The sequence below is a fragment of the Mustela nigripes genome, chromosome 7 (genome assembly GCF_022355385.1).
Source record: "Mustela nigripes isolate SB6536 chromosome 7, MUSNIG.SB6536, whole genome shotgun sequence".
Lineage (NCBI taxonomy): Eukaryota > Metazoa > Chordata > Mammalia > Carnivora > Mustelidae > Mustela > Mustela nigripes.
The window spans coordinates 10,757,782-10,777,210 of record NC_081563.1 but is presented as its reverse complement, the minus strand read 5'-3'; the positions used below and the strand labels follow the sequence as shown (position 1 = coordinate 10,777,210).

The window sequence follows — 19,429 nt, the reverse complement described above, 5'->3', positions numbered from 1 at the left end:
GGAAAGTTTTCCTTCAGTCCTCTAATTAATTCCTCCTTCTCTATCTCCCACATACTCCCACGGCATTGTGTCAGCTCTTGTGTGCTAACTGGAAGGACGTTGTTTATGTCTGTCTCTCTGGAGAGAGGTTGTTACATGTGAACACCTAGGAAATGTTTGCTAATGCTCACTTGGAAACTTCACTGCATAAAGATTAGTCTGTGGTAAAAATTAATTAGAAAATAGATTTTAGCACAAAAATAAAAGGGATTTCCCAGTTAATTCACATATATGTGCTGTGGTAGCTACTGAGATCCCATTATGTTTTGGCCCATGGAAGGGTTGTGTCATTTCTCTCTTCACCTTAGAATTGCAAAGTATTTCTGCTGAGATCAGCTCTGTAAGTTTATTCTGAATCCCCATCCTTCTTTATAAAATCCAGGAAAAGCCTTTGTGACTTTTGGGTTTCCTGCTTTCTCTTTCTACAATGAATTAGAAAGTGTCAACCTGGCCCTTTAATGGCTTCTTTGGAATGGGACATGCTGTGTCACTGCAAGTGGACGTGTATTTATTCATTAGTCTCCTTAGTAAATGAAGGAGACCACCCGTCGGCTTTAACGCGTTCTACTTAGCAAGGAAAAAGAATTCTTCCAAAGTATTCTTTTTTTCCCCCTTCTCCTTCTGCTTTTTTTTTTTTTTTTCCTCCCCTGGTGGCTCCTTAAAAGCTTTTTTGTCTTTGTCCTTTTTCAGCAAGTTGTAAGAAATCTAGATCTCGTGAAATGCAAATTCAAACCCTCAATGAACATATTACAGCTTTGATTCTTAAAGCACATTTTGGAATATTATAGCTACTATTATTAGATTAAAATGCAGTGCTTAGCTGTAAGATGTTGCGTGTTACACATTAACAGTAGATATAATAAATGCATTAAATTATAACTGTAAATGAGAGCTGACGATATGTGTAAACTGCTTAATGCTCAAGACTTTCATTACTAGGTTGTGAAAATACTAATTTTTATTTATATATCCAGGCAAAGTAAAGGTGTAATTGCTCCACAGTAACATTTGCATTAGTTCAAGTGGAGCCTACAAGTTTGAAGATATTGGCTATTGTCCGCGTGAACAAGATATTACTTTATAAATAGAACAGAATGCATATTTTGTGAATAACTACCAAAATTACAGTTTTCCAGTTTCTTATTAATGTTGGTTATTATGTTTTTTTAGATGTAGCAATATTCCACCATTTAGAGTGTATTAACGTTTGTTTAGCTAGTATTTGTTATATCCCTTAGCCAATGATGTTTTCCCCCAGATAAATCTAATTAGATTTGGAAATGGATTATGTATAAGGTTCCCATTAAAAAATCATTTTCACTGTGGGAAAATTTGTTATGAACATTTTAAGTGGCTATATAGATTTATACAACTGGACTAATTAATGTTTAGAACTGGGGCATAGGCTAAGCATAGTGATTTTGGATTTATAAAAGGATTGTTTAGAAATATCTAGAAGTGAGCAAAAGGGCAGTTGTCCTTCAGTATCAGAGACAACCCTTTCTTTTTCCATTCACCAGTTGATGCACATCAGCTTGGGTTGTTCCTACTTTTAGGCCATCGTGAATAATGGTACTTTGAACATTGGTGCACACATCTCTGTAGGGAAATGTGCTTTGATTTCTTGTGTATGTAGGTAGGCGTGGAACTGCTGATTGCATGTATATATGTGTTTAACACTTGAAGAAGTGGCCAAATTATTTCCCAAAGGGGCTGCACCATTTTCCTTTCTCACCAGGAGGAGTTAATATTCCTGGGGCACCTGGGTGGCTCAGTGGGTTAAAGCCTCTGCCTTCGGCTCAGGTCATGATCCCAGGGTCCTGGGATCGAGCCCCGCATCAGGCTCTCTGCTCAGCCGGGAACCTGCTTCCCTTCCTCTCTCTGTGCCTACTGCTCTGCCTACTTGTGATCTGTCAAGTGAATAAATAAAAAAATCTTAAAAAAAAAAAAAAGATTCCCGTGTCTCTGCATTCTCATGAACACTTATTACCTGGCTTTTCTCAAAAGCTAATCTCAGGGATGTATGTGATATCCCATTATCATTCTGGCTTGCTTTTTTCCAAATAACTAATGATAATGAACATCTTTTTATATGCTGCTGCTTATGGAGCTGTAAGAGTTTTGTTGTGGTGTTTTTTTTTTGTTTGTTTGTTTATTGTTTTTTTTTTTTTAAAGATTTTATTTATTTATTTGACAGAGAGAGATCACAAGTAGGCAGAGAGGCAGGCAGAGAGAGAGGAGAAAGCAGGCTCCTTCTGAGCAGAGAGCCCAATGCAGGGCTTGATCCCAGGACCCTGAGACCATGACCTGAACTGAAGGCAGAGGCCTTAACCCACTGAGCTACCCAGGCGCCCCCTGTGGTGTTTTGTTTTTTAAATTCTGGTTATAAGTCCTTTCTCAAGTATATGATTTGAAAATATTTTTCTCTCCGTGTATGGCTTGATTTTTTAAAGTTTTCTTAATGGTAGCTTTAGAAGTGTAAAACCTTTTAATGTTGCTGAGGTCCAGCTTACCAATATTCTTTTATTGCTTCTGCTTTTGGTTTTTTTAGCTAAGTAATTGGTGCCTAACTCAAGGTTACAGAAATTTATCCCTGTGCTTTTTTCCAAGAGTTTTATAGTTTTAGCTCTTACATTTATTGAAAAGTAAGTAAAAATAAACCACTTTTTATGTGAAATAACCATAAGTTTGAGGAATATCTACATTTAAAAACATGAATTTAGAATTTCTTACCATACATAAAAATTAGTTCAATGGGATGGTTTTGTTTTGTTTTATGTTTTATGATAGTTTATTCCTTCTTGAAGGATTTCAAGTCTTATGTTTGGTATGCACAAAGACAAATTAATATTTTGAAGTTTTAAAGGAAACAGTTTCATCTGGAATGGATTTTTTTTAAAGATTTTATTTATTTATTTGACAGAAATCACAAGTAGGCAGAGAGAGAGGAGGAAGCAGGCTCCTGCCGAGCAGAGAGCCCTATGTGGGGCTCAATCCCAGGACCCTGGGATCATGACCTGAGCCGAAGGGAGAGGCTTTAACCCGCTGAGCCACCCAGGTGCCCCCAGAATGGATTTTTGTTATAATTATCACTTTACTATCTCTTTTCCCTTAGTGTTTTGGAATTTTGGTTTTCAATCTCATTGTGGAGAAATCCTGTTCAGTTTACTTTTTAGCTACTTAGACCCTGTCTAAGGATTCTGTAGTTTTGTGGTTTTCTTTAATTTAAACCCTTGGTGCTTCAGTCTAGAACCATGTCCTACAGTGCTTTTGACATGACTCCCTCTTGTAATGTTGAGGATTTATGAGAAATAAAAGCGTGGAGCCAGTGAAGGGTTTGGGCCCTGTCTTTGTTCTCTGTCTCTCTAGACTTAACAGTTTTACATAAATACATAGTCCCAGGCAGTGAGTCTGAGCTTCTTACTGGGGATCCTTTCAATTCACAATTCTCTAGAAAGGAGCATCTGGCAACCACTGCCAGCATTCGAATTCTGAGCCCCGAAATGTTGAATTCCATTGAACTTGAGTGCTTTTCCACCCTTTTCATCAATTATCCTCAGTATTTTGGAGCAGAATGAGTACACTGAAGCACGAGTTCGTTTCTCCATCTTAACTAGAGTTCATAATTTTTTTTAAATTGCAAAAATTAATATAGGCTCTTATTTTAGGAATCCCTTTAAGAGGAGACATGGTTCAGATAATTGACATTATTTGGTATTTCATTATTTGGTATTTTATTCCTAAAAGTAAAAAAAAAAAAAAAAAAAGTGAAACATCTGTGATAAAATATTAACATTTGTTAACTTTTGATAAGTACTGGAAATTTGTGGTAACTTTGGTTTTTCTACTTTTTAAAAAATGTGAAATAATTTAATCAAAAATAAAATAGTATGATAAATTTTTTCTTCGTTCTTTCTACCTATACCATGAATCTCACTGCTTAGAGGTAAAACATATTTAAGTTTATTTTAAAAAGTTCCAGACTTTTTTTTGAGTATAAAAAGATGTGCAGCTATTGTCTGTCTCCTGAAGAATTATTATTTTATCTTATAAACAAAAATGGAATCATACTGCATATAATAACTCGAAGCTAATTTTTTTCATGTAATCTTATTTGTCATGGATATACGCTTTTCTCTTTATATACAGACCATTTCTATAAGGGTGGGTTAGTGTTCATTTGATGTACAGACAATGATTTATTTACCTTTTACTTTGTTTTTGAACATTTATTTTTTTATTTTTTTTTAAAGATTTTATTTATTTATTTGACAGAGAGAGATCACAAGTAGGCAGAGAGGCAGGCAGAGAGAGAGGAAGGGAAACAGGCCCCCTACTGAGCAGAGAGCCCGATGTGGGACTCGATCCCAGGACCCTGAGATCATGACCTGAGCCGAAGGCAGCGGCTTAACCCACTGAGCCACCCAGGCATCCCCTTTCCTTTTAAGAGGAGGCCTGGTGACAGGACCACGTAGCCCTGGAGGGGCTCATACGCACTCTTCTGGGGGACTTTTCCTCTGCTTTTGTTTGACACTAGCAGTGGCCTCACCTCCTTTTTCTCCTGTTCCCTTTTATCTACTCACCACAAGTCTCTTTCCTCCTCCCTGTTCTATCAAACAGCTTGTGTTTGGATCACCAGTGACCTCTTGTCGCTAAATTCACGGGTCATATCTGCCTTTATCTTACTTGACCTCGGATACATACTTGTTTCAGGGATAATCTGTTTGTCTTCATTATACCTCCTTGTCTGCTTGGTCTCCTCGTGTTTGTGGTCCTTCCTCATTTCCCCAGCTCAAGTGGTAGATACTCCGGGTCTCAGTCTTTCAGTCTCTTCTCTGCTGTGCTCATTCCTGAATGATTGCATCCATTATCATCACTTTAAATATCAACTTTGTGCAGATGAGTCCCTGCTTATAGCTCAAGCCCTGTCTTCTGAGTTCCAGGCTTGTCCGTGCGACCGCCAACCCAGCATCTCTACTTCCCTTTCTCGCGGACTGACATCTCAGTGTGTTCAACGTGAGCCTCTGATTTTCACACCCCATGCACGCTACACCCCAGGCCAACATGGTGCTCCTTCTGTGCCGTGTCCTACATCAGAACATGGCAGCTCCATCTTTGTAGTTGTTTAGGTCATAAACCTTGTTGTTCTCCTCAGTCCTTCTCTGTCCTACATAACAGATGCGGTCTGTCAAGAAATCCTGTTGGCTCTACTTTCCCAGTGGACTTGGAATTGGGCCATATTTTACTCTTACCACGGCTACCGCCCTGGTCTAAATTCTCCTGGTGTCTCACCTAGAGTTTGATGGTGGTGTCCTGTTTGCCCGCCTGCTCGAGTTCTTTTCCTTGCTGTGGTCTGGATTCAACAAGGCAGCCGGAGTGATTCTTCAAAAATACATCAGATCATGCCACATTCCTCAGAGTACAAATAAGTTTTTATGATTTCCGTCCTGCAGGGACACCCATGATCTGTCTTCCCTACTAACAGTTTGACTTGATCTCTTCTCTCCTGCCCTCTGCCCTCTTTCCCTTAAATTTGGCTTTGCTTAGCATCCTCCGGTCTTGACCTTCTTGCCGTTCTTGGAACATTCCCATCAAGTTCTCCCTCCAGGTCCTTGTACTCGCCGTGTTCGCCCTGCCGTGTTCTTCTCCCACGTGTCCAGATGACTTGGCCTCGCTTCTTCCGGGTCTCTGCTCACATGTCTCCTAGTCTCCTCAGTGAGAGCTTCTCTGGTTTCTGCAGACACACTTCCATACACTGTATAGCTCTTCCCCTATCATTGATCTGGTAGACTTTTCTGGTATGCTTTCTGTTTATTTTTTGTTTATCTCTTCTTGGATTGTAAGGGGAGATCTTTGTGACAGGAGCAATGTTTTGTTCACTGCTATTTTCAGCATCCAGAACAGTGTCTGTTCTTGTTATACTTAATGTCAAAAATATTTGTTGAATATGTGAATAAAATAGATGAAGAAGTTTAAGATGTAGATATGATGGGTTTGGGTAAATTCTGTTATTATAAAGAGAGGAATATTTGAATGGGGTCCAATTTGATAAGTTCTTAGTTCATTGGTAAAATAAAGCAAATTTCCCATTTGTCTGTCTTTCCTAATGTAGTGTGAGTTCTTTGAGAGCAGGGACCACATCTTAATCATCATGTAACTCTGTTGCCTAGCACTGGGTCTTAAACATAATAGGCATGCCAGAAGTATGTGTTCAGTAAATTTATTTTGTGGACGCATTTAGAACTGCATATCATTTATCAAAAGTGACTTAAAAATTGGGTATGGTAAAAGAAAATAAAAATATACTTCAAATGCCTCTATTTTTCCTAACTACATGCCTCTTAATCTTGACCCAAGAATGCTAGGAGATTCAAGAAGGTTTGATTCTCAAAGCCTCTGACATCGTGTATCAAATTTGGTGTGTGTGTATGTGTCTGCTTGTGACTTTGTTCATGTGTGTGTACACTTGTGTGCATTTTTTCTGGAGAAGGGACTTACAGCTTTCGTCAGAATTGTATAGGGGATTCATGACTTGCAAAGGTGAAAACATCTAAATTGTAATCTGGCCTGTTAATTAGCGGATGAACTAAAGCAGAGTCAGACTTTATAGTGAGTGATTTATTTTGTGGGGATTTTTCTCCTGCTGCTTCTGACAGATCCTTCTAAAAGTAGCAGCACTAGTAATAAAGATTGCATTTTTAATATTTTGAGTTCAGGGTGAAATTTACTGTGTTAGGTACAGGGAAGAGCTTTGGATCATCTAATGATCTGTTGGAGGAGAGGAGGTAGTGAGTGAGTTCAGTTTGAGAGCTCTTTCTAATCTTTACCTAGCTTTGTGTGTACATCACACAAAGGTTATGGTGGGCAAACAGATTTTTCTCATTAAATTAACACGTGTTATCAGACACCAGAGAAAGCAACTCCGAAATGGACTATTCGTTACAGTAATGGTTCAGCAAGGATCGTTTCTGTAAGCCAAGCTTGACATGGGGAGCTATTCTTGTTCTTATGAACCTGAGCAGTAGTGGGGTCTATTGGAGAATCTGAAAGATACTATTAATGCTTAGTAAGTTAACCTTTGAGCTATGTAACACACTTGACATTAATGAGATTTCATGTTAAATTTTATGCTGGGAGTTGTTGATTTGGTTTGGGGGATTAATCTATTTCGGCTGTTACACATTCTAAATTAATTAGCAGTGTGCAACTATGAATATAAAAAGTGCCAGTAGTAATCATTTGAGGAGTAAATTTTGCCTAACTCTCTTTTCTTTCCCCATTACATGTAGTTGAAAGAAAACTATTTTCCTCATTAGTTATTCTAGTTACAGTATAATCTTGGTAGACTCTCCTCAAGTTTGATGCTTCTTCTGTGGTCCAAATGAGCCTTTGATTTTACTTTATCTTTTATAATTCTCATTAGGGGACTCACTTACAATCCTTTTATCTTACACATTTCTGAGCATGTGAATTTCATTTACCTTGTGAAACAAACTTTTAAGTTCTATATATCTGAAATTTCCTGTCTTGAGTTAGCCTATCCATATGAACTAGAAGTAAAGTTTAGGTTCATTTTATGAAATGGAATAATTGTTGTATAGTCTGTATTTTTTGATATTTTTCAACTGACTTGATTTTCCTCTGAGTAAAGCGGCATTGTGTTTAAGTGCCATATTTCTTTCTTTCTTTTTTTTAAAGATTATTTATTTATTTGACAGAGAGAGAGAGAGAGATCACAAGTAGGCAGAGAGGCAGGCAGAGAGGAGGAAGCAGGCTCCCTGCTGAGCAGAGAGCCCGATGTGGGGCTCGATCCCAGGACCCCAAGATCATGACCGGGGCCGAAGGCAGAGGCTTAACCCACTGAGCCACCCAGGCACCCCTAAGTGCCATATTTCTTAACTTGTTTGTATTTTTAATTCTATACTTGATTAGTTGATGACATTCAAATCCTTCAGTATACTCTCTTGATTAAGAAGGTGAACAAGATTTGAAAATGTGGCATGAAATCTTATTTGAATAACATTTAGCTACTATAGGTGAAATATATTAGGCTTTAGAACATGTTGAGTGCTAGAGATCAGACCCAAAAGAGGACATAATTCTATTCATATAAAGTATAAAAATAGACAAAACTAATTTATGCTGCCAGAAGTACGAATAGAATTTATCTCGGCCATGGAAGTGGCTGAAAGTGACCACAGTAGCAGCCTCTGGGATGGATGCTAGGACGGTGGTCTGTTACTAAGTGCTGATGTGTTATGGTTTATCAAACTGAACACATTTTTAAAATATATCTTATCCTTGAAAGGTTGCTAAGCCTGGATTAAAGACAGGAAGGGAGAATGTTTACTGGCAGTATTGTCTTTATATCATGGAACTATGAATAAGTACTATCTTTTTTACTCCTAATCTTTGGTATTTTTCAGGCCATCTTTAATGAGATTTTAGTTTTATAAGACAGAGGAATAAATGACCTTAAATGTGTGCCTGTGTGTGTGTGTGTGTGTGTGTGTGTGTGTATAATATGTCAGAATCCTATGAAGAACAAAGGGACCACACATTTCGATAGCCAGACCTGGTCAAGAAGAGACACCCCTAGGCCAGTTGCCTATGGGCAGCATATTCCCCTTACTGGATCTACAGTTTACTTTCCCATCATGTGGCGTCCTCTTACCCAGTCTGCAGTATTACTGTAAAACTGAGGAATGACCCTAGGAAGCCCCTTCGTGGTACCCAACACACAATATGCATTTAGTAAATGATAGCCATTGTGTTTCTTAGATATTGTAACCGGGACTTCTGTTAGACATTGCTCTTGGGAGAAAAGGTGTCTAGATCTTTCTTCGTCCCCTCTGTGGTCCTGGTCCTCTGTTCATTCTTCCTCAGTAACTTGTGTTGCTCCTTTTACCCCCACCACACCCCCGCATCTAACCTTGCTCAGCAACCATGAACGTTTGCTTATGTGCCCGACTTTTCTTCTGTTCTTGTCTTCTTTCGCTCAGGTCTTCACTGTGACTCACCTGGTGACCGTGGACTTTATTTCTTAGAAAGTTGGATTTCTCTGCTTATCTGATTTACCTCAGGCCCTTTTCCCTTTGAGAAGGATTAGAAATAAAAACACTTACACTTAATGTATTCATTCAGGTAGGCAAATACCCCATGGTGACCTCACATGTTTGTGGCATTATGATCTTAATTCAGTCCCCGATGAGTTGAAACTTGGACTAACACACCAGCCTCCTAACTGGATTCTTGTGCTGGGCGTAATATATTTTTTTTAATTTTATTTATTTTTTAATTAAACATATAATGTATTTTTATCCCCAGGGGTATAGGTCGGGCGTAATATTTTTAAAACACAAATCTGATTATGTGACTTCCCTTGTTGCGAGTCCTTCAGTGGCTTCCCACCTGTCAGGGCGACAGCGGAGGTGCTCTGGGCTGCTCAGCGGGACTTTTGCTCCAGTCCCCTGTCCTTCCTTCCAAACCTGGTGTTCTGCCCCTTGCCCTTGTGTGTCAGCATCTGCACCTTCTCTGACTCACTCAGGATTCCTCTGGTTGGCCGTGTTGTTTCATTTCATGCTCTTGCATTTGTGTAAGTCGGCCCGAAACGATCTCTGCCATTCCTCCTTTGGAGGCCCCATCTTCTTTCCTGCTGGAATATTACCTCCTCTGTGCAGTCTTCTGCGATCGTGCCTCCAGGCAGGGGAGGAATGGCCTCTTTTCATGTTCCCATACTGCTTCGCGTGCACCTCGGCTGGAGGAGGCGATATTCCCCTGCTGTGACTGGTCTGCTTCTCTGCCTCCCTCCCTAGTTTCAGAGCAGCTTGGGAGCACAGACTGTGTCTTACTTGTTCTTATCACTTCAGTGCCTGGTATCGTGCGTGACACTGAGTTAAGAGTCACTCAACAACTGCTGAGTAAGTGAATGAATCCTCATTTGTTTCTGGGTTTTTAAGTAATTCAGAAATATAGCCAATAAATTGAGATGCTTACTATATATTTTATATATATTCATATATATATGTGTGTATATACACACACACACACAGAGCTGTATCTACATATCTATATCTGTATAAAAAGAGAGAGTGTATACTTCAGATTCTTCTGAGCTTTATTTCTGGCCAAGAACTATTTTTGGCAGTGTTATTCACAGAGGGACGCATGGAGCTGTTTCCACTCTGCACAGTTATTAGGGGGAGAACTCAGAAGCCGAGGGAAGCCGAGTGTACATGATCTCCAGACTGTTCAGCAGCCCAGAGAGGAGAGCTCAGGCCGGACGTGGTGGGTCACGTGCACAATGACCAGTGCGCTGGTTGTCCGGCGGAAGCAGACCCCCCTCCCTAAATGCAGGGAACTGGGGTAACGTTGCTGCCATGTGCCATCGAAAGCACATGGGCTTGGGTTGTGGCCTTCTTAGAAAAAAGGGGCCTCTGGAGTGCAGGAGCTGGAATCAGCTTGTTTTTCTTCTGTTGACTTAAGTCCGACTTGATGAACCAGCTGTCTGTGGTACCAGAGCAGAGAATAAATCAGCCTCCACTGCTGTCTCCTCATACAGTGAAGAAATTAAGGAAAGAAAGGAATTGTAGTAATGCTACCATGAGAACTATTTGTGTTTTTTGGTGTTCCCTTCCAGTTTTGATGCCCGGGACTCAGGTGAAGCACTTCGTGCAGTCCTGGCCCGTGGTGGGCTGTTGTCATTATTACGCATGGAGGGAGAATTCTGTTTTTTCCTACGTAGAACTTTCTACCCTGTCCTTTCAGAAACATTGGATAATGAGCCAAACCCCAAAACAACCCCAGCTCTTTTTAGCATGGTTGCCCTTATCAACATACAAGCAACTTAACATGATTGTTTCCTTATTAACATCCATATTTGTTATGTTGTTTTCGTAATCAAATTATAATGATGGCATTGGGCGGGTAGTTTATACTTTTCCCAATGGCCAAAAAGCCCATAGGAATCATGATTTTTTAAACCTTTTTTTTTTTCATTGAGGTATATTTGACATAAAATGTTATGTTAGCTTAAGATATACAGGTTATCAAGCTGATACTTTTCTTTTTAAAGAAGGCTCCACATCACCTGGGGAGCTTCCGGAGCTTGAATTCATGAGATCAAGAGTGGGACACTCAACTGCCTGAGCCACCCAGAGGCCCCTGATTTGATATATTTATATTGCAATATGGTTGCCATTGTATCTTAGCTAACACCATTACTGTGTCACATAATTATCATTTCTTCTGTTGGGACACATTTTTTTTTTTCATGTTACAAGCAGAGTTTAGAAAATTTTAGGAGAAACAGACTGGACAAATTATAAGCATTGGTTAGTATAGCTTAAATTCCTTTCCTTTTGCAAGTAAGCGTATAGTTCACAATAGTTTCTTAGAAGTTAAGTATCCTAACATAATGATACTTGTTTTTTATTGCTGCTGTAACATATTACTACAAATTTAGCTACTTAAACAGTCCGAATTGATTATTTTTTAATTAACCATGTGATAAAAATCGGGCAGCCTTGGGTCTTAGTCACACATGGACAAAATCATGGTGCCAACAGGGCTGTGCTCTTTTCATGAGCCTCTAAAGGAAGATCTGTTTCCATGCTCATTCATGTTATTGACAGAGTTCAATTTCTTGTGGTTCTAGGACTGAGGTCCCTCTTGCCTTGCTGGCTGACTGACACCTGAGGGCTTTCTCAGCTTCTAGATGCCACTCACATCCCTTGGCTTGTGGCCCTTTCCTCCGTCTTCAGAGCTGGCAATGATGGGTCGAATCCTTTTGTGCCCGGTTTCTCTTGCCTCTGCCACATGTCATGTCCCAGGCACCCTCTCTGTGACCCTAGCTGGGAAAGGTTCTCTGCTTAAAGTCTCGTGTGACTAGCTTAGTCCCACCCCAGTAATTTAGATAATCTCTTCACCTCAAGGTGTGTGTCCTTAATCATATCTGCAAAGTCCCTTTGCCATGGAATGCAGTGTATTCCCAGGTTCCAGGAATTAGGAAGTGGACATCTTTGGGGGCCCATAATTCAACTTACCATATAAGGCAGCTGTCCGTTGGGTCTACAACAGTGCATTTGTATCCTGAGTATTTGTGATGTGTGATATCCTGGCAATTACTGAGTGATTACAAGATTTCCATTTTTGAGTACTTTGATAATGCATGAATAAGTGATATGATGTGGACCTAAGTAGCCAAACTGAGCCCTCTTGTCAGTATCAGGAAGGCTCTTGAAATGGAGGGACTTGGCCTTAACTTTGCTTTCATTTAAACAGGAAAGTTAAGAAAAAATAAGTGGAAGTAGATAAACACTAAACCAAGAACTTTGTTTTTGTAGAACAGGTAGTGTTTTTCTTTGATCAAAAGAAGATGTGGTTGTTGTCATTTCTATTTAAAATAATGTTAATGTATTAGTATTTTTCTCCACATGGAATCTCTCAGATGAGTAAATGGAGAGTCAGAATTTTAGCTGATTGCTTCAAGATTGGCAGGAGGTTTCATGTTATAAACCTTTTAAACACTATTAATCATCCACTTATTTAGATGAAAAACAAAACATTTCCTTTTTTTTAAAGATTTTATTTATTTATTTGACAGAGAGAGAGATCACAAGTAGGCAGAAAGGCAGGCAGAGAGAGAGGGGGAAGCAGGCTCCCCGCAGAGCAGAGAGCCCGATGCAGGGCTCGATCCCAGGACCCTAAGACCACGACTTGAGCTGAAGATAGAGGCTTAACCCTCTGAGCCACCCAGGTGCCCGAAAAACAAAACATTTCAACATTAGTAGGTGGGTCCTCCAAATCCTGTACCTTTGTAGAGGGGTCACTGTAGTGCTGTTTGAATGAATAATTTATTTCATAATTAAATAATAAATATTTTCAAATTAACCTGAGTTTCTCTTTGGTGGGATATTAGACTGGTAAAAAAGAGCCTATTTGCTTCATAAATGTTTCTGAAGGGGATTATTGGACTAATACACAATGATGGTTTTTCCTTTCCCCAATTTCTTTTGTAAATGATCCAAGGAGGTACAATATGCCAGTAATGCTTGGTTTCATGTTTTTTTGTTGCTGGCAAAGATGGATTTTTAAATTTCTCTTCATGTCTGAGAAGTGCAAGTAGTCTCATTATCACTCTCTGTTCTTCTGACAATGTGCATTTTTTGCTTTTGCCATTTTCTGTTTTAACCAGGGCGAAGCCGGTGTTCCTGGCAGCAACTCTGACCTCTTCCACTGGAGCACAGCGGCCACCATGAAGGTCCTGTCCAGCACCACGACCACCACCAAGGCCGTGCTGCAGGCGGTCAGTGACCGGCAGTGGTGGAAGAAGTCCTTGACTTACCTTCGACCGCTTCCTGTAAGCAAGGCCTCTGTCTTTTTAAAATCCACCCCGGGGCTTCTGTCAATGCATTAGCACTGCTTCTGAGTTGTTTTCCTGCTGTAAACAGGTTTCTCTTCTCTAGGTTATTAAATAATCTCTTAAAAAATTGAGGCCTCCCATCAGATAGGGGAAGAGTCACTTATTTTATAGAATGGAACCTACTCCCGTGGGGTGCTTGCGAAAGACACTGATAGAGATTGAGGTGGGGTAGGGTTTGATGTCAGAATTAAAGTTTAGTGGGATGAAAAGGGAAATGACTTCATTGGTCCTTACTTGATTTTATGGGCCAGTAGTGGAGGAAAAGCCCTGGTAGCAGGCATGGGGGCTAAGGTTATTGGGGCTGCTGGAACGATAATAGCACTTACTGTGGGGCTTAAACAACAACCATTTTTCCTCACGGTTCTAGAGGCTGGGAAGACCAAGATGAAAGCTCTGGCAGATTTCACGCCTGGTGGGGTCTGCTTGTTGTGTTCTCACATGGTGGAGGGGTGAGGGAGCTCTCGGCAGTCTCTTATATAAGGGCACTAGTCCCATTCCTGAGGGCTTTAACCTTGTGAGCCCATCACCTCCCAAAGGCCCCAACTCTTATTTTTTTAAAAAAGTATTTACTTTTAATTGAAATGTAGTCAACGTGGAATGTTGTGTTAGTTTCAAGTGCACAATGTCGTGATTTGACAACTATATCCATTATGTGGTACTCATTACAGTGTAAGTACCATCTGTCATGACATAACAATGTTACAGTACCTGTGACTGTGTTCCCCGTGACTTACTCATTCCGTAGCTGGAAGCCTGGACCTTCCATTCCCCTTCACTCATTTTGCTCATTCCCCACCCCTTTCCCTCTGACAGTCATCAGTTCTCTTAATTATGCATCTGCTTATGCTTTTTTGTTTGCTCATTTAGATTCTACGTATAAGTGAAATTGTATGATATTTGCCTGTCATTGACTTACTTCATTTAGTATAGCACCCTGTAATCCATCCATGTCGTTGCAGATGACAGGATCTCCTTCTTTTTTTAGGGCAGAGTAATATTCTATTGTGTATATACACCCAAAGGCCCCACCTCTTAATACCATCATATTTTGGGGGCTTAGAATGTCAACCTGTGAATTTTAGGAGATGATGCAAACATTCAGTTTTTAGTAGGTGCTTTGGGTTAAGAGAACAGTGTAACCAGATTCTTTCACCCATTCTGGAAGCAGAGGTCAGGACGAGCAGTAGAACGATTGAGTGTACTTTCCGTGACCAGTGAACCTCTTGCTCCTTCATACTGTAGTCCTTGGTCTCACTGGAAGGCTTAGAGGAAAAAGAAACGTGCTTGTTTATAAATTCACCCCAGACACTCCCTGGGTGTATCATCATTGCAATCACACTCCAAATATTCCTCAGGCGTTTTCTGTGTGCCAGTGATTGGGAGTAGAGTTGGAAAACCCTTCTTGTGAGGAGCCTGTATTTCAGTGGGGGAGACGAAGAAGCCCACCAATAAAATATTTGTGTAATACTGTAACGGTAGGTGGTAGTGAGGGCTGTGAGGGTAACTTCAGGTTAAGGGGAGTTGATTGGGCGAGTGACGGTCTGATTTAGATCGGAAGGTCGGTATCTCAGGAGTCACTCTGAGTGGAAACCTGGCTAAGCCAAGTAGAACAAGTACAGAGCCCTTTTTGAAGGAAGGTGCTTGACATCTTTGTAGAGCAGGAAGGAGGCTTGCATAGTATGAACAGAGTGAACAGCAGGAGAATGATAGGAGACGAGATCAAGGAGGTGGTGAAGAGGCCAACATCCAAAGGCTTGTAGACCAGTGAGGACCACAGATTTTGTTTTGAGTAGATGGGAAGCTGCTGGAGACTGTAGGTGATGCGGTTGTGTGATCCGGCTTTCCTTTCCCTAAGATCATCGAAGTGCTGTGTGGAGAGCTGGTGGTGTGAGTCAGAGCAGGGCCGAAGAGGTCCCTGGTCTAGTGTTCGGGCGGGGGGCGGGTGGTGGTGGACCAGGGCAGCCGTGAAGGAAGTGGGAGATGTATCTTGCGGACCTGCGGATGGTCTGGATGTGGGATATGCAGGGAAGAGGGAAAACAAGAGTGACACAGCCAAGATGTCGATCCCACAGACTGAGGTGGCGTACGCTTGACTTGGGGGCAGGTCCACACGTCTCTTCTCGTTGTGTGGTTACTGCGGTTACTTTTAAATGACTCGTGTCTTGGACTTTTGGAGTGTATGTCCCTCAGATGAAGTGCGTAACCCCGTGCCTGATACCAGATCGTTTTTGTAAAGTGTCAGTTGTTGTTCTTGTCATCATTTCCGGCATTGCCGTCGCGGTTTCCCGAGGCTGTGGTTGGCATCCAGTGAGGACCCCTAACCCTAAGCCTAACCCTCCCCGTGCCCCAGCCCTAATCCCTAACCCTAACCCTAATTCAGAGGAAAGGGTGACTGTGTTTGACTTGGCTCTTGCAGCGAGGAGCTTCATATCTGAGGAAGGTCAGCCTGAAGACGGTTACCTACTAGGGATCCGGAAGCGCGTGCCAGCGAGGACACGGCCGCTGACAGGTCTTGGAGGCAGTTGTGGGGCGGCCGGGGATGAGGCAAGGGGCGCACTTGCATCTCGCCTCCAGTGCGTGGGGTTTCGGCGGGTGAGGGCCCAGCTGGGCCTGGAAGCGGGGCGGCACCTGCCGAGGCAGTCAGCTTGGTTAGCCTCTTGGAGTGGACGAAGGGCTTAGAAGCTGGTAGGACACGTGAAGTAGATCGTGATTGAAGAACTGGCCCTTAATGTTGATTGACGTTGAAGAACTTTAAGTGTTATTCTGCATAGTTCAGACTTGCTACCGTGGCCTGCTAGTCTCGTTCAGAGCTGCGAACGGCGTGCGGAGCGCAGGAGCGATATGCACAGAATGATGTTTGGGGCAGGTTACTCTGACTGTAGATTAGAAAACTTGCCGTGTGCTTAGCGCTGATTGCTTCTTTATTTTTGATGCACGGATGTCAGAGTGACCAGGGAAATCCGAAGGCACTGCAGGCTGAGGTTGAAGTGCTGCTTTCAGACCGTGGGTGCCGGCCTTACCGCTCACTGGGCGTCCGTGTCCCGCTGACACGCTCTCCGTGGATCCCACCGCGCACGTGCATCCGTCTCCCCCACATAACCCTGCCTTCGCCTCTCCCCATCTGCCCCCAGCGCTCTTAACTTTGACCACTGTTCTTGTCTTTGTTCTGTTTAGGGGCAGGAATTTGGTGGGGCTTATCAGATGGGAACCATAGCCAATGAAGGTCTAGAAAAACAAGGCTGTCATCCTTTTTATGAATCCGTCCTCTCCGATCCCTTTGTCACAGAGGTAAGGACAGTGCGCCCAAGAACACAGAGCCAACTCTCATGCTGTTTTGGGCATTTTAGTATAAACAAAAATTAAAATGTTCCTGAGAATGTACTTCTTTAGCTTCGTTCTTACTCATGTTGCTCATTGGTTTTATGTGACTTTTTTGAAAAATGTGTATATTTTTAAAAGATTTATTTATTTATTTTAGAGAGCGGGAGCAGGTTGGGGGAGGAGGAGAGGGAGAGAGAGAATCTCAAGCAGACTCCCTGCTGTGTACAGAGCTGGATACTGGGCTTGATCTCAGAACCTGGGGATCATGACCTGAGCTGAAATCAGGAGTCGGATGCTCAACTGACTGAGCCCTCTAGGCGACCTGGTTTTATGTGACTTGTATATGTTATAATATACTATGAGATTAAAATCTGTTTCAAGCTTTACATAAAATGATATGTTTTAGTGAGATGTTATCATTTGAATCATCAAAAGATATAAAATCCTATGACTCTGTTCTAAGAATATCTTAAAAAAAAAGCGTCACCTACTAAAAGATATAACTGCTTCTGTCTAGTCTACAGTGACCTATGACCCCCACCGGCCTGTTCCAGGGGAAAGCTTTGCAGAGGTATTACTAAGAACTGGAAAACTGGCTGAGGCTAAAACTGAAGGGGAAGAGGTATTTCCAACAACAGAAGGTATGGAAGAAGGTTCTAGTTCCCTGACAATGTGTAACTCCTATTAGGGAAACCATATATGAAAAATGAGTGAATGGGAGTGGGGAAAAATAATAATAAATTTTTCTAGTTCTGAATAGTTTAACTTGACACCAACATGCATTTATTTAAAACATTTATTTGAGAACCTTCTGTTTTCTGGATACTTACTAATATTGAGTTAAAAGGATAAGTATGATATAATTGAAGTGATTCTTACAGGTATTTCTGATTTTGCGCGTTCATTAAGAACCCTTAAGTATTTGTTTCACAGGATGTAGGTATATATTTCATCTTAAGAATTTTCCACATGCCTGCATATCTTTCTGTGTAGAATATTTTGGAAAGAATTAAATGTATGTAAGTTCACCAAAGATAACCTTTCCCTTTGTATCTTTATTTCTCTTTAGTCTCCCTCCTTCTTCTTCAGGTTCCAGGATAGTTTCCTTGACTTTTTTTTTCAGTTCCCACTCTCTCTGCTCTGCCATCTTTAGTGAATACCTCATGATAAAAAGGCTGCTGGAGCTCCAGCTATCTCTCTATATCCCAGGCATCAGTAAGGAGAAAAGAAGAAGGAGGGCAAAGCAGTCTCCTTGATAGTCCTATCCACACCTTCCCCTTAGGTATTTCTGGCTGTCTCTCGCTCCCAGTAAACTTGGGTGATGTGGTCTTAATTGAGCACATTGCTGCGTGGAATAAAATGTGGGAAAAATGTGTATGGGGAATAGAACTGCCGTTTTCGCAGAAAACCTGTCACTCATTTTTGGATAATCCGTCTTTCAATCACTATTTATATGTAATTGGGAAGAGGGGAAGCAAAAACCGTTGTTCTGTCCCCTATGGAGGCCTTTTGAATACTAGAGGTTTTTACTGAGTATACCATGTCCCTTCAGTTCTGAGGTGCTTGCTTTTTACCTTTATTTCTGAATCAGAGTATCTCACAGTTGAGGACATTTTGTTTTTCTTATCCAAAAAGCTATTGTTATATTCACGGCACACCTTACGAATAATGCTGAATATATGTGAAGAGTAGAGTTGCACTGCTATTTACCCTTATAATCATTCTTTATTACTTCTTGCTTTTCTTTCTTTAATTATCTTTTAAGCATTTTTTCAATTCCATAGACATTTGTAGCCAACATTTACTTTGTCTACAGTAAGAGAAGCTCTATATCAAATGCTATTAGTACAGTATCTTACTTAATAACAAACCACCAGATACTTAGCATTTAGTCCTATTTTCGAGACAAAGAACCATGTCTCAGAGACGTGAAACCATTGTGGTTTTCGCTGTTGCTGTTTGAGTTACAAAGCCAGTGGTTGGTTGAACATCCAGATTCAGCTTTGTCTGATCACTGCGGTGGGCAGTCCTTCCCACGTTTTAGCCGTCTCTGCAAGGTGCTGTGCTAGACCCTGAATCAAAAAAGGGAGTAACAGGGACAAACAAAAACATGCCCGTGGTGTTATTTAGTTTGGTGTAGTTCTATTGGTATGTATATTCCATTCCAAACTTGCCAACCTGTTGACAATTAGCATTTTTGCAAAGCGGAGTTTGTGCTGAGGAGATAAAATGGTCCCGAAGAGTAAAAATAACTCACAGTGGAATTATGGTTTATTCCCCTTTCGGTGGACCACACGTGACATTTCCATACAGTGAAGTTCTGCAGGTAGCAGAGAAATAGGAGGTGTCCTCTGTTTCACACATGTGTTCCTCAAACGTGCTTCTGGCTAAGTGATCTTTAATTATTTGCTTATGGGTCAAACTTTGATTCTTGAGAGGGTTTGGACGCATAGATGCTAAGACCTTAAGAAAATAGTGCATTGGGTGTGGAAGTGTATCACCCACTGATTGGCATCATAATGACTGAAATCATAACCAGGAAGTTCGGAAATACTGATTCACACAGTTTTTTTTTTTTTTTTAGATTTTATTTATTTATTTGACAGAGAGAGAGATCACAAGTAGGCAGAGAGGCAGGCAGAGAGA

General features: G+C 41.1%; 1 protein-coding gene across 1 annotated transcript in view; it reads left to right on the top strand.

Moving 5' to 3' along the window:
• Window positions 1-19,429, top strand: part of NBAS (NBAS subunit of NRZ tethering complex) — a 317,167-nt gene that overhangs the window by 176,884 nt on the left and 120,854 nt on the right. The window contains exons 36-38 of the mRNA XM_059405174.1: window positions 13,235-13,399; window positions 16,637-16,750; window positions 17,301-17,424. Coding sequence (XP_059261157.1) covers window positions 13,235-13,399; window positions 16,637-16,750; window positions 17,301-17,424 — 403 coding nt within the window. The remainder of the gene's footprint in view (window positions 1-13,234; window positions 13,400-16,636; window positions 16,751-17,300; window positions 17,425-19,429) is intronic.